Source organism: Melanerpes formicivorus, unplaced genomic scaffold (assembly GCF_026170545.1).
Source record: "Melanerpes formicivorus ecotype bairdi unplaced genomic scaffold, bMelFor1.0.p_v2 SCAF_39, whole genome shotgun sequence".
NCBI classification, from domain to species: Eukaryota; Metazoa; Chordata; class Aves; order Piciformes; family Picidae; genus Melanerpes; species Melanerpes formicivorus.
Genome location: NW_027142391.1, coordinates 2714993 through 2734067, shown reverse-complemented (window position 1 = coordinate 2734067; position 19075 = coordinate 2714993). Strand labels below are relative to the sequence as shown.

The 19075-nt window shown below is 58.0% G+C and overlaps 2 protein-coding genes across 5 annotated transcripts in view; both read left to right on the top strand.

The window, feature by feature from the left end:
- The window catches only part of PUSL1 (pseudouridine synthase like 1), a 31539-nt gene extending 19817 nt beyond the window's left edge, over window positions 1–11722 (top strand). Inside the window, exons 6-8 of the mRNA XM_068158274.1 lie at window positions 5937–5991; window positions 11032–11194; window positions 11571–11722. Coding sequence (XP_068014375.1) covers window positions 5937–5991; window positions 11032–11194; window positions 11571–11602 — 250 coding nt within the window. The 3' untranslated portion in view covers window positions 11603–11722. The remainder of the gene's footprint in view (window positions 1–5936; window positions 5992–11031; window positions 11195–11570) is intronic.
- Window positions 11723–11861: 139 nt separating this feature from the next.
- Window positions 11862–18307, top strand: LOC137451098 (lysophosphatidic acid receptor 6-like). Of its 4 annotated transcripts, XM_068158270.1 has the most exons (4): window positions 11862–12619; window positions 13652–13757; window positions 14183–14341; window positions 16694–18307. In XM_068158270.1, exon 4 carries the CDS (start codon window positions 16855–16857, stop codon window positions 18019–18021), a length of 1167 nt encoding a protein of 388 aa, XP_068014371.1. In that variant the 5' UTR covers window positions 11862–12619; window positions 13652–13757; window positions 14183–14341; window positions 16694–16854; the 3' UTR covers window positions 18022–18307. The 4 variants fall into 4 exon arrangements, with proteins under 4 accessions (XP_068014371.1, XP_068014373.1, XP_068014374.1 ...); XM_068158272.1 differs by lacking the exon at window positions 13652–13757; XM_068158273.1 differs by lacking the exons at window positions 11862–12619; window positions 13652–13757 and adding an exon at window positions 13356–13397.
- The last annotated feature ends 768 nt before the right edge of the window (window positions 18308–19075 follow it).

The window sequence follows — 19075 nt, the reverse complement described above, 5'->3', positions numbered from 1 at the left end:
GGGACTCCACCACCTCCCTGGGCAGCACATCCCAAGGGCCAATCTCTCTGTCTGGAAAGAATTTCTTCCTAACATCTAGCCTAAACCTCCCCTGGCACAGCTTGAGACTGTGTCCTCTTGTTCTGGTGCTGCTGGCTGGGAGAAGAGCCCAACCCCCACCTGGCTCCAATCTCCCTGCAGGGAGTTGGAGAGAGCAAGAAGGTCTCCCCTGAGCCTCCTCTTCTCCAGGCTAAGCAACCCCAGCTCCCTCAGCCTCTCCTCCCAGGGCTGTGCTCCAGACCCCTCCCCAGCTTTGTTGCCCTTCTCTGGACACCTTCCAGCCTCTCCATGTCCTTCTTGAACTGAGGAGCCCAGAACTGGCCACAGGACTCCAGGTGTGGCCTGAGCAGTGCTGAGCACAGGGCAGGATGAGCTCCCTGCTGCTGCTGGCCACAAGGTTATCTTTGTCCTTTAGGATGCTAAGGCTCAGAGTCCTGAAAACAACTCTTGGTGCTCCTGCAGGCTCATGTGGAGCAGGTTACCTTCCAAATCCAGGCCTCCTCTTGGCACTTGGCTGATCTGTGAGGTTTGACACCAATCTCTTCTTGATCTTAGTGTTAGAATGCAAAGAGGGGGAATTGCCAATCTTTGTGTAACTTGCTGCACAAGCCCATCCCACACGAGGCCAAAAACAGCTCTCAGGAGAGGAAGCAAACCTCCACACTGGCTCAAAAGCACCAAGCTGGCTCCTGGTGGGATTATTTCTGCCTCCCATGCAGCCAAGCTTCTGCTTTAGCTCTGTAACGTTGTGGGTATTGATTGATGTAATAAGGGTTGAGGCTGAAGGGTGGTGGCTTTGAGGAGCTGAGCCTCAGTGCATCAAAAAGGGCATTTAAGTCTCTCTGGAGTGCTTTTGGTCAGCAGTACCTACAGCCGTCAGCTGTCTGCTCTGGAGGAGTGGTGAGGTTTGGGTCAGCAGCAGGTTAGATAAGGTCAGAGTGGCTGAGAGCAGCCAGGCAGAGAGGGACCTGGGGGAAGTGGTTGAGAGTAGGCTGAACAGGAGCCAGCAGTGTGCCCAGGTGGCCAAGAGGACCAATGGCATCCTGGTCTGCATCAGGAGCAGTGTGGCCAGCAGGAGCAGGGAGCTCATCCTGCCTTGTGCTCAGCACTGCTCAGGCCACACCTGGAGTCCTGTGTCCAGTTCTGGGCTCCTCAGTTTCAGAAGGACATTGAGAGGCTTGAAGGTGTCCAGAGAAGGGCAACAAAGCTGGGGAGGGGTCTGGAGCACAGCCCTGGGAGGAGAGGCTGAGGGAGCTGGGGTTGCTTAGCCTGGAGAAGAGGAGGCTCAGGGGAGACCTTCTTGCTCTCTCCAACTCCCTGCAGGGAGGTTGTAGCCAGCTGGGGGTTGGTCTCTTCTCCCAGGCAAGCAGCACCAGAACAAGAGGCCACAGTCTCCAGCTGTGCCAGGGGAGGTTTAGGCTGGAGGTGAGGAGAAATTTCTTCCCAGAGAGAGTTGTTGGCCATTGGGATGTGCTGCCCAGGGAGGTGGTGGAGTCCCCACCCCTGGAGGTGTTTAGGAAGAGCCTGGATGGGGAGCTTGGTGCCATGGGTTAGTTGATCAGATGGTGCTGGGTGAGAGGTTGGACTTGATGACCTCAAAGGTCTCTTCCAACCTGGTTAATCCTATCCTATCCTATCCTATCCTCTCCTATCCTATCCTATCCTATCCTATCCTGATGGTGTTGGGGTTTGGCTTTGTTGCCTTTTTCCCCTTGGTTCCTTTGCTCAGGGCTTGCTTTGGTTTTGTTTTTCCTTCCAGTGCCCCAGTTCCTTTCAACCTGTCAAACTGCCCTGTGGGAAGAGTTGCAGTCCTGGAGCTGGGGGGGGGTGTTTGCCCCTCCTGCAAACAAGAGAGCAGACATGCCTGCAGTGCCTGTGCAAGAAACAGCAACAGGATGAACTCTTCCTGCAATCCAAGGGCTGGGACAGCAGTGAAAAGCTTATAAACAGGGGGAGGGAAAGGGGAAGGAGGAAGGGGGGGAAGAGGTTGTAATTCTTTCTCCTTTCAGCCTCATCTGAGGAGGTTTATTTTCTGTCTGAGGGTGGAATCTGTAGCATGATAAGCCCTGGCCTCTCAGTCAGATGATGCAGCTTTTCTTCCTCCTTCTTTCCTTCCTGTCTGAGCTGAGACCAACCTGCTGAATTGATCCCTTGTCTGCTCTCAAAGGGCTGACTGTTCCAAGCCTTCTGTCCCTCCAGCTCAGCTGCTCAGCCACAGTGGGAAGTGGACTTCTGCTGCTGTCCCATCCATCCAAACCCCTGTTGAATGCAGGGATGTGTTCAGAGCCTCAGGCCCCATCCCATGCTCCTGGGGAGTGATTTGCTCTGTCACCTGTTGTTGCAGCAGGATGTGTGCTCTTCATTCTGAGGTGCTGGCTGCTGCTGCTGCCAAGGCAGCTGGATTGGTCTGAGTTACTTAATTCACTCTGGGGTGCTGGGAAGCAAAGGGATCTGTGAGATTGACAAGGGAAAAGTGAAGAAAAAGATCTTCTTCCCCTTCAGAGCTCCAAGAGGTTGCTTCATAGCTCTCTCAACCCATCTGTTTGGTCAAGACAACCAGGACAGGAGGAGCCTGGCTAAAGAAAGGGCATGCAGCAGGGCTAGGGAGCTTCCCCTCCCCCTCTGCTCTGACCTGCTGAGACCAAACCTGGGGTGCTGTGCCCAGCTTTGGCCTCCCCAGCTCTAGAGGGTCAGGGATCTGCTGGAGAGAGTCCAGCAGAGGCTGTGAGGATGCTGAAGGGACTTGAACATCTCTCCCATGAAGAAAGACTGAGAGCCCTGAGGCTGTGCAGTGTGGAGAAGAGAAGGCTGAGAGGGGAGCTGATCAGTGCAAGTGTTGGAGGGGGTGGGTGTCAGATGGAGGTGCCAGGCTCCCTGCAGTGGTGCCTAGCACCAGGACCAGTGCCATGGCTTACTCATGAGGTCTGTGGGGACAGACTTGATGATCTTTGAGGTCTCTCCCACCCTTGGTGATTCTGTGACAGGGAGCAGTGGGTTGAAGCTGGAGCCCAGGAAGTTCTGCCTCAACATGAGCAGAAACTTCCTTAGTGTGAGGCTGCTGGAGCCCTGGAGCAGGCTGCCCAGAGAGGTGGTGGAGCCTCCTGCTCTGCAGGCTTTCCAGAGCTGGCTGGCTGTGTTCCTGGGTGACCTGCCCTGGGTGCTCCTGCTCTGGCAGGGGGCTTGGATTGGATGATCTCCAGAGGTCCCTTCCAACCTCCACCCTCCTGTGACTCTCTGCAGTGTGGTGAGAGGGAGGTTGAGCCTCTTAGAGTTGGCTTGTGCTCTGCTGAGGAGCTGAGCCATGGCCTCAGGGTGCTGGGTGCTGGTGCATGTGTGTGGCAGTGCACATGTCTGCAGGGGGAGTGCATTGTGCTGTGGGGGGAGCAGACTGTGGGTGAGTGAGAGAAACTCTGTCACTTTCTGACAGAAAGAGGAATCTGGGGGCAGGAGCTGCCTCTGCATATGCCAGCAGGGCTAAAAGCAGTGATTCCTCTATGAAGCCAGTGAGCAAACAGCTTGTGGCTGCTCCCTGCACTGCCTCTTTCAGTTTCTCTTCCTGCCAGCCCTGCCCTGTTGCCCTGTGGGTGCCCATGGATGGTGCTGTCCCTGCTTCACCTCTTCTTGAGAGCTCCCAAGAGCTCAGGGCAAGGGCTGGAGCAGCTCTGCCAAGAGGACAGGCTGAGGGAGCTGGGGGTGTTCAGCCTGGAGAAGAGAAGGCTCCAGGGGGACCTCAGAGCTGCCTGCCAGTAGCTGAAGGGATGCTGCAGGAAGGCTGCAGAAGGACTTTTCATAAGGGACAGCACAAGGGAGAATGATCAGAAGCTGAGGGAGAGCAGGGTCAGGCTGGAGCTGAGGAAGAAGTTCTTCCCCATGAGGGTGGTGAGACTCTGGCACAGGCTGCCCAGGGAGCTGGTGGCTGCCTCCTGCCTGGGGGTCTTCCAGGCCAGGTTGGGTGAGGTCTTGAGCAGCTGAGTCCAGCTGAGAGCTGTCCCTGCCCATGGTGGGGAGGTTGGAGCCAGTGACCTCTGAGGTCCCTTCCAACCTGAGCCATGCTGGGCTTGGCTAAGCCTCAGGTGCTCCCAGCAACCCCCCTGAGCCCTGCCCACAGCCCCCTTGCAGCTGAGCTTTTCTCACAGCTGATTCCAATTGCTGCAGCCCTTTATTAGCCACAGGCTGGGCTGCTTGTGAGCAGAGCTGGAGCAGCAGTGCTGTGGCTGGCTGCCTCAGGCATGTCTGCCCTGGCCTGGGTGTCACAGCAGGCATTGCTGGGTGTTGAAAGCCCTTTTGCAAAGCCTGTGAGGACCTCCTGATTCCTGAGCCAGCTCCAAAGGAACTGGTGGAGGTGCTCTGCCATGCTTGGCTGTTTCATCCCTTCTCCAGGGGACATCAGGCTGCCTCCCTCAGGTCAGTAGTACCTCAGCTGAACCAAGCTGTTCTGTGTTGCCCTTTCCCATTTCATAGTTTCATTCAGGGTTGGAAGGGACCACAAGGATCAGCCAGTCCCAACCCCCCTGCCATGGGCAGGGACACCCCACACTAGATCAGGCTGGACAGAGCCTCAGCCAGCCTGGGCTTAAACACCTCCAGGGCTGGGGCCCCAACCACCTCCCTGGACAACCCATTCCAGGGCTTCACCACTCTCATGGGGAAGAACTTCCTCCTCCTCACATCTAGCCTCAATCTCCCCACCTCCAGCTTCATTCCATTCCCCCTAGTCCTATCACTCCCTGAGATCCTGAGCAGTCCCTCCCCAGCCTTCCTGGAGCCCCCTTCAGATCCTGGAAGGCCACAATGAGGTCACCTGGGAGCCTTCTCTTCTGCAGACTGAACAGCCCCAACTCCTTCAGTCTGTCCTCACAGCAGAGCAGCTTCAGCCCTCTGCTCATCCTCCTGGCCCTTCTCTGCACACCTTCCAGCACCTCCACATCCCTCTTGTCATAGGGGCTCCAGAGCTGGAGGCAGAACTCCAGGTGGGGTCTCCCCAGAGCTGAGCAGAGGGGGAGAATCACCTCCCTTGCCCTGCTGGCCACACTTCTCCTGCTGCAGCCCAGGCTCTGGTTGGCTTTCTGGGCTGCAAGTGCACACTGAGAGCTCCTGGTGAGCTTCTCCTCCCCCAGCACCCCCAAGGCTCTCTCCTCAGGGCTGCTTTCCAGCCAGTCACTGCCCAGCCTGGATTTGTGCCTGGGATTGCCTCCACCCAGCTGCAGGACCCTGCATTTTGTTTGGATGGTTGTGTGGTTAGGTGTGAGGAAGATCAAACCTCCCAAAGCTGGGTACCCAGAGAGCAGGCAGGAACTGTTTCAGCCCAGCTCAGCAGCCTGCACCTGGTGTCCAAAAGATCCTGAAGCTCTTCCAGGTTAGTTTGGGGCTGTGCAGCTCCTTGTTCATTCCTCTTGGAGCACAGCCCTGGGAGGAGAGGCTGAGGGAGCTGGGGGTGCTTAGCCTGGAGAAGAGGAGGCTCAGGGGAGACCTTCTTGCTCTCTCCAACTCCCTGAAGGGAGGTTGTAGCCAGGTGGGGGTTGGTCTCTTCTCCCAGGCACCCAGCACCAGAACAAGAGGCCACAGTCTCAAGCTGTGCCAGGGGAGGCTTAGGTTGGAGGTGAGGAGAAAGTTCTTCCCAGAGAGAGTTGTTAGCCATTGGGATGTGCTGCCCAGGGAGGTGGTGGAGTCCCCATCCCTGGAGCTGTTTAGGAAGAGCCTGGATGAGGCCCTTGGAGCCATGGTTTGGTTGATCAGATGGTGCTGGGGCATAGGTTGGACTGGATGATATCTCAAAGGTCTCTTCCAACCTGCTCTGGTCTATTCTATTCTCACATCCACCTGTGGTTTATGTTTCTCTGTGGGCAGCAGAGCCTTTGGAATGTGATTTGTAAATCTCTTTCTGTTGCTTCCTTTAGGGGCCTGGAGTTCTGGGAGCTGGAGTTCAGGAGCAGATCGTTCCTGTACCGACAGGTACTGCCTGGCTCTGCTGTCAGCTCACTCTTTGCTGTCCCTGGAGCTGTTGATCAGTTTAGCTTTGTTGGGGTGGTTCAGTCTGGAGAGGAGAAGGCTCTGAGGAGACCTTACTGTGGCCTTCCAGTATCTGAAGGGGGCTCCAAGAAAGCTGGGGAGGGACTTCTGTGTCCCCAGTGTGACAGTTTCAGGCTGTGCCTTGAAGGAGAGGGAAACAGAGGTTGGGCTGAACCATCCCCAGAGGCTTCTTGCAGAAGCTTTCCTGGTGCCCATGGGGAGCAGGTGGGTAACTCTCTCCAGGAGTGCTGAGAGCCCTGCTGGCACCAGCTGAGGGGCTCTTGCTTGTCAGTTACTCCTCAACAGCAGAACCTTTTAGGGTGTCAGGGAGGGATAGGACTGAGGGGGATGGAGCAAAGCTAGAAGTGGGGAGATTCAGGTTGGATGTGAGGAAGAAGTTGTTGCCCATGAGGGTGGTGAGAGCCTGGCACAGGCTGCCCAGGGAGGTGGTGGAAGCCTCATCCTCATCCCTGGAGGTGTTTGCAGCCAGGCTGGATGTGGCTGTGAGCAACCTGCTGTAGTGTGAGGTGTCCCTGCCCATGGCAGGGGGTTGGAGCTGGCTGAGCCTTGAGGTCCCTTCCAGCCCTGACAGCTCTGTGATTCAGAGGTTGTTTGCATCCCTGCAGAGCTGCTGTCAGAGCTGTGTGACACACAGAGCAAGAGAGAGCTGAGGTCCTGTGCTCTGTGCCTGGTCTGGTACAGCCAGCATCTCTGAGGGCTGTGTCTCAAATGAATGCCCCAAAGTCACAGACTGCTGTGGGAGGCTGGAGAGTTTTGTTTTCTGCAGTCTTTGTCTTTGCAGCCTGAGTGGTGAAACCCAGCAGACATATGTTCCTGCTCTGCTGGATGGCACTGGGCCCAGCAAAAGCTGCCTGGAATTTTACTTGCTGGCTGTGGAGCTCAGGGCTGTGCAGGGAGGAGAGATGGGAAGACCTGATTCAGCTCTGCAGGCATGGCTGCAGGATCTTCCCCTCTGCCATGCTGTCTGCTCTCCCCTGTCTTTGCCTTGACACAGCTCCAGTGGGTGTTGTTTTCTGCTGGCCTCAGGGGAGGCAGCTCTCTGCACTCCTGCATGGATCACCTTGTTAGGAAAGAGTTCCCTGTCTGCCTGGCCTGGCCATGCTCACCCTCTGGAGCCAGGAGAGGCAAGGGAAGGGCTTGTGTTGGGGAGGAGGGGCAGGGGGGTGGTGGGAACAGCAAGCAGCTCTTTTTGTGTGTGTGTGTGTGTGTTCTGTTTTGACAGCCCACATTTGTTTTCATCCTGTGCCAAGCAGTGCTCTGCAAGCTCTCTCTGACAGTGGGTGTCTGGATGTCAGCAAGGGAAGAGCAGCAAGATGCTGAAGGAGGGCTTGGTGTGCAGCAGGGCTTTGCTTCCTCAGATGCTCCTGTGGCAAGCAGAGAATGTTTGGGACCCCATGCAGCCTGGTGAGGCTGTGCAGAGGGATCAGGCACCCTCAGCTCAGCCTCTCTGGGCCTTGCTGTCAGCAGCTACTGCCCTGGGAGCTGTAGGGAAGCAGGAGCAGGCTCTGAACTTGCACTCCTCTACCTGAGCCACTCTTCTAACCCTCTGCCATACAGAGACCACCAAGCTAGGTGCAGCTCCTACTGCCCCCTGACAGAGCTGCTGTGCAAAGTGCTCACAGCTGGATGGGTTTTGTTAGGGAGAAGAAGTTAAACAGCCCCAAAAACCTCTGTGCCCCAAGCAGGAGGCTGCTTCAGAGGCTGCCATCCTCTCCCACCCGTGTGGGAACATCAAAGCTCAAGGCCCAGCAGACAATGACCTCTAGTGAGGGATGGGGAAAACAGCAGATGTCAAGGATCTGAGCTGCCTCCCTGTGCCAGCTGCTGAGAGGCAGGATCTTGGCACTCCACAGCTGAAGATCAGAGCACCCAGGGAGGGACAGTGCCTTTGGCTGTCCTCTGGGTGTGTTGCTGTTCTCCTTCATGGTGATAAACATCAGCAGGGTGGACTTGCAAGTGTTAATGGATCAGAAGCTGAGCCCAGAGCTCCCTTGAAGGGTTTTAAGTGTTAATGGATCAGAAGCTGAGCTTAGTGCTCCCTTGGAGGGGGTTTAAGTGTTAATGGACCAGAAGCTGAGCCCAGAGCTCCCTTGAAGGGGTTTAAGTGTTAATGGATCAGAAGCTGAGCTTAGTGCTTCCTTGAAGGGGTTTTAAGTGTTAATGGATCAGAAGCTGAGCCCAGAGCTCCCCTGAAGGGGTTTAAGTGTTAATGGATCAGAAGCTGAGCTTAGTGCTCCCCTGAAGGGGTTTTAAGTGTTAATGGATCAGAAGCTGAGCTTAGTGCTCCCTTGAAGGGTTTTAAGTGTTAATGGATCAGAAGCTGAGCCCAGAGCTCCCTTGAAGGGTTTTAAGTGTTAATGGATCAGAAGCTGAGCTTAGTGCTCCCTTGAAGGGTTTTAAGTGTTAATGGATCAGAAGCTGAGCCCAGAGCTCCCTTGAAGGGGGTTTAAGTGTTAATGGATCAGAAGCTGAGCCCAGAGCTCCCTTGAAGGGGGTTTAAGTGTTAATGGATCAGAAGCTGAGCTTAGTGCTCCCTTGAAGGGTTTTAAGTGTTAATGGATCAGAAGCTGAGCCCAGAGCTCCCTTGGAGGGGTTTTAAGTGTTAATGGATCCAGAAGCTGAGCCCAGAGCTCCCTTGAAGGGGGTTTAAGTGTTAATGGATCAGAAGCTGAGCCCAGAGCTCCCTTGAAGGGGGTTTAAGTGTTAATGGATCAGAAACTGAGCCCAGAGCTCCCTTGATGGATCAGAAGCTGAGCTCAGAGCTCCCTTGAAGGGGTTTAAGTGTTAATGGATCAGAAGCTGAGCCCAGAGCTCCCTTGGAGGGGGTTTAAGTGTTAATGGATCAGAAGCTGAGCTTAGTGCTCCCCTGAAGGGTTTTAAGTGTTAATGGATCAGAAGCTGAGCCCAGAGCTCCCCTGAAGGGTTTTTTTTGGGGAGCTTGGTGTGCTTTGAAGGTGAAGAAGAGAGTGAATGATTGTTCAGGCCAATTGACTGATCCTGCCTGTGCAAGAGAGCAGCCTGGGAGGGGGCATCAGACAGGACAGTGTCCCACAGGGGCTGGGGCTCTGCTGTTGCTGTAGAATTTGAAGCTAGAGGACATCTCCCTGCAGGGAGGTTGTAGCCAGCTGGGGGTTGGTCTCTTCTCCCAGGCAAGCAGCACCAGAACAAGAGGCCACAGTCTCAAGCTGTGCCAGGGGAGGTTTAGGCTGGAGGTGAGGAGAAAGTTCTTCCCAGCCAGAGAGATTGGCCACTGGGATGTGCTGCCCAGGGAGGTGGTGGAGTCCCCATCCCTGGAGGTGTTCAAGAGGGGATTGGATGTGGCACTTGGAGCCATGGTTTAGTTGTGAGCCTGGAAAGGACTTTTCCTCTCTGTCTTCACCCTTTGTGTCCCCAGTGTGACAGTTTCAGGCTGTGCCTTGAAGGAGAGGGAAACAGAGGTTGGGCTGAACCATCCCCAGAGGTTTCTTGCAGAAGCTTTCCTGGTGCCCATGGGGAGCAGGTGGCTAACTCTCTCCAGGAGTGCTGAGAGCCCTGCTGGCACCAGCTGAGGGGCTCTTGCTTGTCAGTTACTCCTCAACAGCAGAACCTTTTAGGGTGCCAGGGAGGGATAGGACTGGGGGGGATGGAGCAAAGCTAGAAGTGGGGAGATTCAGGTTGGATGTGAGGGAGAAGTTGTTGCCCAGGAGGGTGGTGAGAGCCTGGCACAGGCTGCCCAGGGAGGTGGTGGCAGCCTCATCCCTGGAGGTGTTTGCAGCCAGGCTGGAGGTGGCTGTGAGCAACCTGCTGTGGTGTGAGGTGTCCCTGCCCATGGCAGGGGGGTTGGAGCTGGCTGATCCTTGAGCTCCCTTCCAACCCTGACAATTCCAAGGTTGATGAGGCTGCTTTGACCTGAGAAGGACCTGGGGGATGAGTGCTCAGTGCTCTGCCTTCAGCTGGTGGCAGGGGTGGAGAGCAATGGAGCCAGCACCCAGCAGGCAGCTCGTGGCAGGGAGCTGGCATCTGGTGTGCAGGTGGCATTGGCAGGGGCAAGCCTTGGCCCTCCTCTGGCATCTTGTCTGCTAGGGATAGAGGAGGGAAGAGGCATCCTCCTCAGGCTGCTGGAGTGTGAGGGTGCTCAAGCAGGAGGTGAGCTCTGTGGTGTGCAATTTGTGCTAAGCCAGCAGGCCTGGGGGTGCTGAGTGGGCTGGGTGGGAAGGGAAGCTGTGCCATGCAGGGGTGTTTGGAGTGGCAGCTTGCTGCTCTGGGGGGGATGTTGCCCTGTGGGCTGCCTGACTTAGCTGGGGACTTTTTTTTCCCCCCTCTCTTCCATTTTGGGTTTTCTGAGAGAGAAACAAGCCCCTCCACAGCCCCCCCCCAGCCTGCAAACAGAGTTGGTTGTGTGTTCAGAGGCAGCTCAGCCCTCCCAGGCAGCCTGGGAGCTTCCTGCCACAGGCAGATGTGTGGGTGCTGTGCTGCTGCCTCTGAAACAGAGCCCATCCTCTGCTCAGCCTCCTGCCCACGTGTGATGAGGATGAGTCTGGCTCCAAGGCAGTGCTGTGTGCCTGGAGATCACTGTGCTTCAGGTCCTCATCTCAGCAGAAAGATGCCTTTAGTTGGAGGGGGGAGGCAGAAAGTGAGCAGGAGAGGCTTTGAGTGGAGGTGAGGAGGAAGTTCTTGACAGTGAGGGTGGGGAGGCACTGGCACAGGCTGCCCAGGGAGGTTATGGATGCTCCCTCCATGGAGGTGTTCAAGGCCAGGCTGGATGAGGCCTTGAGCCACCTGGGCTGGTGTGAGGTGTCCCTGCCCATGGCAGGAGGGTTGGAACTGGCTGAGCCTTGAGGTCCCTTCCAGCCCAAGCCCTTCTCTGCACTATGAACTCTGTGACTTGCAGCACTGCAGGCAGGACTCCCCAAGCCACTTAACCTTTGCAAGGGCAGCTCCTGACCTCTGCTCTCTGCTTGCTGTGTTGTGTTTCCCCCCCAGGTCAGAAGGATGGTTGGGACTCTAGTTGCAGTTGGCCAGGGCAGGCTGAGACCTCACCACATCAAGGAGCTGCTGGAGATGAGAGATGCTCGAGCTCTTCCCCCCAATGCCATGGCTCCTCCACAGGGCCTCTTCCTGAAGTCAGTGGAGTACAATGAAGCAGGTAGGGGAGGGCAGCTTGGAGGAGCCAGACCCAGTGCTGCAGGGAGCAGCAGCACCCTCAGGCTTCCTGTCCGTGCTGTGACCTGCAGCTCATCGACTCCCCCCCAGGCAGTGTTCCCCCCGGGGCTGGAAGGAGGCAGGAGGGAGAGGGAGGCACTGAAGAGCAGGGCAGGCACTTGGCTGCCACTCTGAGCACTTGGCCTGGCCTTTGCAAAGTGCTTCCTGGGGCTGGCTCTCTCCAGGGGTGCTGCCTGTGCCAGCAGGGAGGGAGCCCAGGTGGGCAATGGAGGCCACAGCTTCTGAGTGCTCTCAGGTGGCTGCCTGCCCCCAGCCCCCCTCCTACAGCAATGTTTTCTCTTTCCCTTTTCTCCTCTCAGACTTGAACTCTCCAACTGCCCCAGGAGAATAGCAGCTCTGTGAGACACAGCCAGGCCTGAAAGGACTCTTGTTGGGGAGGCTGGCTGGAGGTTTGCCAAGTGCTCTTCACACAATCCAGGGTCTTGTCTCAATAAAAATCATTGACTGTGGCTGCAGGAACCTTCCTATCATTTCTTCCTGCCCTCTGAGACTGCCAAGGGGGAAGGAAGAGCAACTCCATGCTGCTTTCAGACAACTGCTTTATTCCTTCTCTCTTTTCCCTCCACCCTCCCCCCCTGAAATTCTGCTGCCTGCCTCTCAAAACAGGAGGAGGAAGGAGTGGGGCTTGGGGTTTATGGTTTGGGTTTTGTTTCCTCCTCCTCCTCCTCTGTGGGGTGGGTGTGAGGGATGGAGGCTTAGAATGGAGGAGAATGCAGCACTTCTTCTGCCCCTGCCTTTGTGCAGCACAGTGCAAGGGACAGCTGTCCCTGCTGGAGGCAGGGGCTGACAGGAACAGCCTTTGAAAGTGCTCCTCACTTCCTCTCCTCATCAGCAGTCACTCTCTTGCTGGACTGGAGCAGCTTTCACAGGATGCTCTGCCCTGCTACAAAGTCAGCTCTGTTGCCCTTGGGATGTCACAGAGCAGAGTTCCCCTGAGGTCACTGGGAGCTGTTTCGATGGGCACAGCCTGGGCTGGCAGCACAGGAGCCCCACTGTGAGTGGCTCAGCCTGACCACAGTCACAGAAGGGGAGGGTTGGAAGGGGCCTCTGGAGATGCCTCCAGTCCAAGCCCCCTGCCAGAGCAGGAGCAGGCAGGGCAGGTCCCACAGGAGCACATCCAGGTGGGTTTGGAATGTCCCCACAGCCTCTCTGGGCAGCCTGCTCCAGGGCTCCAGCAGCCTCACAGTCAGAAAGCTTTTCCTTGTGTTCCAGTGGAACCTCCTCTGCTCCAGCTTGCAGCTACTGCCCCTGGTCCTGTCCCTGGCCAGCCCTGAGCAGAGCCTGGCTCCAGCCCTGCACATCTTTATGCCCAGCAAAGAGGACAGCCCTCAGGCTGCTCTGCTCCAAGGTAACAAACCACAGCCTGGGGGCTTGGTTGGGGTTTGCTGCTGCTGAGTGTCACCAGAACCTCTCTGCTTTGGTTATCAGAGGAGTGGCAGTGGCAGGTGACAGGACAGAGGGTGAGACAACACATGGCCTGAACAGCCCTGCAGTGGGAGCTGAGGTGGCTGGCACCACCAGAACTCCAGAGAGAGGAAATGAGCAGGCCAAGCAGGCTGGCAGAGCAGCCAGCCCCCCTGAGCTGCTGGGAGGATGCTCTGTGCTCTGAGGTGGCACAGTCAGACTGAGAAAGGAAGACTCCTGAGCTCTTGAGAGGTGGTGGTTTGAGTTTCTGGTTGTGAGGTGGGCAGAGGGGGAGGCAGCAGTGCTCTGGGACCTCTCCTAAAGCCACCCTTGCCTTGGGCAGAGGGGCTGGAGGGAGGGAGTGGTCCTGATGCAGAATGCAAGGGCAGCCCCCTGCTAGCTGTGCCCTCCTGAGAGGTGATGCCTCTCTTCCCCACCCTGTGCCAGGTGCCAGGCTTGCCAGAGGCCTCCTCATGGCAGCAGGACCAGAGAAGGGCAACCAGGCTGGGGAGGGGTCTGGAGCACAGCCCTGGGAGGAGAGGCTGAGGGAGCTGGGGTTGCTTAGCCTGCAGAAGAGGAGGCTCAGGGGAGACCTCATTGCTCTCTCCCACTCCCTGCAGGGAGGTTGGAGCCAGGAGGGGGTTGGTCTCTTCTCCCAGGCACCCAGCACCAGAACAAGAGGACACAGTCTCAAGCTGTGCCAGGGGAAGTTTAGGTTGTAGGTAAGGAGAAAGTTCTCCCCAGCAAGAGAGATTGGTCTTTGGGATGTGCTGCCCAGGGAGGTGGTGGAGTCCCCACCCCTGGAGGTGTTCAGGAGGGGATTGGATGTGGCACTTGGAGCCATGGCTTAGCTGTCAGGAGGTGCTGGGTGTCAGCTTGGACTTGATGATCCCTGAGGTCTTTTCCAGCCTTACTGATGCCATGCTTCTGGTTCCTCTCTGCCTTCCCCTGGGGTGTGCTGGCTGCTGCTTCCCAGAGAAGATGACAGAGCTTTGCAGGAGTCTGGGGGGTTTCCACCATGGGAAAGGAGAGCTGAAGCTGCTGAGGAGCCTGCCTGTGCTTCTCTGGTGCAGCTTTGCTGGGTGAGCAGCCAGGGGGAGGCAGGGATGCTGTGAGTGCTCAGCACAGGCTCTGGGGCTTCTCCCAGGCTGCCCCCACACCTCCAGGCAGTGGCTGGCTGAAGGGGGTTGGGGGCACAGCCTGGCTCTTCCTTTGGAGGGGCAGTGAGAGGGCAGCTCCATGCCCATTGTGGAGTGTCTCAGGCTGGAGCACTGCTGCCTGGCTCCAGAGGGGCAGCTCCTGCTCTGCAGCTGCTGGCCCTGCAGGGCAGGGCAGGCTGGAGGTGCTGCAGGGTGGCTTTGGGTGGGAGCATTCTGCCTGCCCCATGCAGGGGATGCTTGGAGAGATGTAAAGCAGCCTGGGGGGCACAGTTTGCTGCCAGGGCAAGTGCTCTGCAGTGCATCTGAGAGCCAGCTCTTGATCTCTGCTTCCTGTGGTTTCTCTGCAGAGCAGTGTGGGAGAGCTCTGCAGTGTGACCTGCAGGGCTGCCTGCTCTGGTGGCAGACTCTGCAGAGCAGAGCAGGGACCTGGTGGCTGTGAGGACTCTGGGGAGAGCCAACAGCACTCAGCTGCAGCTTTGGACTGGGAGATGAAGATCTGAGCTCTGGTAAGTCAACTTCTAACTACATTTATCCTTCCAGGGCAGAAAACCAACCCAAACACTGCTGCTGCTGGGGTGCTGAGCAAGCTAAGTGCTGCTGCAGGCCCTTTGCTTGGCTTTTGCTGGGGGTTTTAACTGTCACAGTGCAAAGGCAGCTGCTGGGGATGGGCCTGCAAATGGTTCCAAGCTTCTGGGCAGACTCAACCCCCAGCACACTGATGGTGACCACACTTACGGGGAGGCTCTGGCACAGGCTGCCCAGGGAGGTTGTGGATGCTCCCTCCCTGGAGGTGTTCAAGGCCAGGCTGGGTGAGCAGCCTGGGCTGGTGGGAGGTGTCCCTGCCCCTGGCAGGGGGTTGGAGCTGGCTGAGCTTTGAGGTCCCTTCCAACCCAACCCATTCTGTGGATCCACAGAGCTGTCTCACCACAGCCTCCCTGGGCAGCCTGCTCCAGGGTCTCCCCACCCTCACTGCCAGCAGTGGCTTCCTGCTCTCCAGCCTAGATCTTCCATCCATTCCCTCTCATTCTGTCCCCACAACCCCTTGTCACAAGTCCCTCCCCAGCTCTCCTGTAGCTGGAAGGTTGCTCTAAGGTCTCCTCTCTTTCTCCAGGCTGGGCAGCCCCAACCTCCTCAGCCTGTGCCCACAGGGAAGGGTCTCCAGCCCTCCTGTGTCATTGCATCTGGGATCCTGTTTCAGATGGGGAGGGCTGTAGGGGACAGAGTGAGAGGGCAGGTGCTGAAAGGACATGGACTGAGTAACATGTCCTGGTGGAAGCAGCCTCTGTGCCCTTGGGAGGCCTTCCAACCACACTGCCAGGGATCTGTTCTGCTGCAGTCTTGCAGTGGAACTTGCTTTGCCACCTCCCAGTCAGCATTAAGCACCCAGAAACCTCTTGGTTAGCTCCTCCAGACTCCTGGGGCAGTGTTTGTTGTGGGGCTGCTGGTGCCCAAGGCTGCTGTGCTTGGCTGGGGAGGAGCAGCAGCTCCTCAGTCCCCTTGGCTCCTCCTGCCCCTGGAAGGATTCTTCAGGCCTTTCTCTTCCCCCCTTTCACCACCACACTTTGCAGCTAGAACAAGGCAGGTGCTGAGTGGCTCCTGCTCTGGCAGAGCTCTGAGGTGAAGGTGGTTTCAAGGCCTGGCTTAGCTGTGCCTGGCTCTGTTTGCCTTGCCCCCTGTGTGCCCAGGGCTCAGGTGCCAGCCCCACCTAAGCAGCTCTGGCTGCCTGCCTAAGCAAAGTGAAACAACTCTCACCTCCCAGTTACCATCCTGGGGTGCTTTGGGCCTGAGGAGACAAACAACTGCTGGCAGGAAGTGAGTTCAGAGGCTCCTCTGGAAAGCACCCAGCAGTCCCTGTGCTGCTGTGCTGCCAGGGGCTCAGCTTTGGCACCTGGGCTGCCCTGGAGCTGGGCTGGGCTGCTCCACTGCCTTGAAGGGCTTCAGGTCAGGGCTTTGTGTCTGCCTGAGCTGCTGAGATCTCTCTCATTTGATGGCAGCTGTGTGGTTTGTCTCTCACATGATGTAAGAGCAGCATTTGTGCAGTGGCCTCTTTGCCCTCTTGCCAACACAGACCTCAGAGCCCCCTCTGCAGCTGAGCTGGGTGGTGCTCTCCTGTGCCTGCAGAGGAGGGGTGGGAGCTGGCAGTTCACCCAGCAGCCCCCACCAAGGCCTTCCACTTGTGGGCAGGTGAGGGCAGAGCTGAGGAGCAGCAGTGGGGGTGGGAAAGGAGTGCAGCTGAGAGCCTGGAGGGGGAGCTTGGTGCCATGGTTCAGCTGATCAGGTGGGGGTGGGTGAGAGGTTGGGCTTGAGGATCTCAAAGGTCTCTCCCTTCCTGCTCCCCTCTCTCCCCCTTCCTCCTGCTCCCCTCTCTCCCCCTTCCTCCTGCTCCCCTCTCTCCCCCTTCCTCCTGCTCCCCTCTCTCCCCCTTCCTCCTGCTCCCCTCTCTCCCCCTTCCTCCTGCTCCCCTCTCTCCCCCTTCCTCCCTGCTCCCCTCTCTCCCCCTTCCTCCCTGCTCCCCTCTCTCCCCCTTCCTCCCTGCTCCCCTCTCTCCCCCTTCCTCCCTGCTCCCCTCTCTCCCCCTTCCTCCCTGCTCCCCTCTCTCCCCCTTCCTCCCTGCTCCCCTCTCTCCCCCTTCCTCCCTGCTCCCCTCTCTCCCCCTTCCTCCCTGCTCCCCTCTCTCCCCCCCTTCCTGGCCCATCCTCACCCAGAGCTGTAGCTTTCTGCCTGTCTGCTTTGGGGGGCAGGGAGTTGCTACCTCCTAGCTCAGCACTGTCACCTGGTGAGGATTCCCCTGCCAGCAAACCCTCTGCAGTGCCAGCTGCCAGTGCTGCTCTCCCTAAATGCTTTGCTGTCCCCTGCAGCAGCCCTGCTTGCCCCCAGGAGACAGAGCCCTGAGGAGGCTTCCCCAGCACCACTCAGCTGTGTGGCTTTGGCTCTTGACCCACCTGAGATGAACTAAGACTGCAGCCCCTCCTGGGCTGGGAGGTGGCTCCAGGACTTGCACCCCGTGCTGGCAGAGGTGATGGCAGCCATTTCCTGGACTGAAGAGGTCTCCACAGTGACCAATGGCAGCTCAGAGCCCCCCTTGGAAGCAGACTTGCAGCACTCCCTGTTCCCTGCCATCTACAGCCTTGTCTTTGTGCTGGGGCTGCTGGAGAACGTCCCAGCTCTGTACCTGCTGTGCTGCCAGCTGAAGCACAGCTCCCCTTCCTACCTCTACATGGCCAACCTGGCTGTGGTGGACACCTTGTTTCTGTGTGTGCTGCCCTTCAAAATCCATTACCACCTGAACTGGGGCAGGTGGGTCTTTGGTGAGGTGGCCTGCAGGGTGACAGGGAGCCTGCACTGCACCAACATCTACCTGAGCATCGCCTTCTGCACCGGCATCTGCCTGGACCGCTACCTGGCCCTGCTGCACCCCTTCACCTACATCCAGCTCAGAGCCATCCACTACCTGCTGGTGGTCACAGGGCTGTGGCTGCTGGCTCTGAGTGTCACAGCTGCACTCATCCTGGAAGGTCCCCTGCACAGCAGTGGGCTGAGGAACAGCACAGCCTGCTGGGAGAGCTCCCCGGCGAGCGGCCCCGCGGCGCCCTACGACCTCCCAGCCTTGCTCTTCGGCTTCCTGCTGCCCTGCTCCGTCATCCTCGGCAGCTACCCTCTCATGGCCTGCAAGATCTCCCAGCTCCAGCACAGCACCCGCAAGAGGAAGGCCCTGAGGACCATCTACAGCATCCTGGGCATCTGCAGCTTGTGCTTTGTGCCCTACCACCTCACGCAGCTGCTGCGCTTCCTGGGGCGAGCGCAGCTCCTCCAGGCCCAGGCCCTCACCCACCTCATCCACAGGCTGAGGAAGGTCACCCCGGCCCTGCTCAGCTTCACCTGCTGCCTCAACCCCCTCCTCTACTACTTCAGCTCCTCCAGCAAGCCCTGGCTCATCAACTTCAGGCTCTGCTTCAGGTCTAAAATGGTCTACACCATCTGTGACCGGAACCTGGGGGAGTCCTCCTGTGCTTACAAGCTGCAGCAGAGAGCTGGAAACAAACCCCCAGGAGATGCTCCAGGTAAGTTCTGCAGCCACTTTCCAGCTCTTCCTTTGGAGCCACACCTGTGGAAGCTGACACTTGTCCAGCAAGGCAGCACTGGGGGGAACCTGTCCTCAGAGCCAGGCCAAGGGGGAGTGGTTTGAAGCTGAGGCAGAGCAGGGTTAGAGCGGAGCTGAGGAGGAAGTTCTCCAGCAGGAGGGTGGTGAGGCTCTGGCACAGGCTGCCTGGGGAGGCTGTGGCTGCCTCCTGCCTGGGGATGCTCAAGGCCAGGCTGGATGATGCCCTGAGCAGCCAAGTCCAGCTGAGAGCTGTCCCTGCCCATGGGGGGGAGGTTGGAGCCAATGACTTGCTGGAAGGTGTCCAGAGAAGGGCAACAAAGCTGGGGAGGGGTCTGGGGCACAGCCCTGGGAGGAGAGGCTGAGGGAGCTGGGGTTGCTTAGCCTGGAGAAGAGGAGGCTCAGGGGAGACCTTCTTGCTCTCTCCAACTCCCTGCAGGGAGGTTGCAGCCAGGTGGGGGTTGGTCTCTTCTCCCAGGCAAGCAGCACCAGAACAAGAGGACACAGTCTCAAGCTGTGCCAGGGGAGGTTTAGGCTGGAGGGAAGGAAGAAATTCCTCCCAGAGATTGGCCCTTGGGATGTGCTGCCCAGGGAGGTGGTGGAGTCCCCACCCCTAGAGGTGTTTAGGAGGAGCCTGGCTGAGGCCCTTGGTGCCATGGTTTGGTTGATCAGATGGTGCTGGGGTTGGACTTGATGACCTCTGAGGTCCTTTCCAGCCTGGTGAATTCTGTTCTGTCTCTGAGGTCCCTTCCACCCTGAGCCATTCCCTGGTGCTTTTTATCAAGCAGCTGGGGGGGAGCTGTGTCCTCTGGCAGTCCTGCAGAGCTCCTGCTGCCACTCTGCTGCTCCTGCACACTGCAGGGGTGGCAGGGGCCAGGGCTCTGCTCTGAAAGCAGCCAAGGGTTAGTGGGGAGCTGCTGCCCCTGCCTGCAGTCCCAGGGGAGCAGGGCAGCCCTGCCTGGCTCTGCCCTATTTTGGAGGGCTCCTGTCTCTTCTCCCTGGGGGGGAGCACTCTCTGCCAGCTGGGCTCAGACTTTCTGCCTACATTCCACAGCCAAATAAGGGCTCCTCAGCCCTTCTGGGGAGTCTGGTGATTGGCTTCCTGAGCTGAGCCTCAGCCCAGGCCTTCTAGCTCTGTCTG

Bases quoted from the DNA above. Each gene is read 5' to 3' on its own strand.
- LOC137451098 (XM_068158272.1), top strand. From the start codon at position 16,855: ATGGCAGCCATTTCCTGGACTGAAGAGGTCTCCACAGTGACCAATGGC.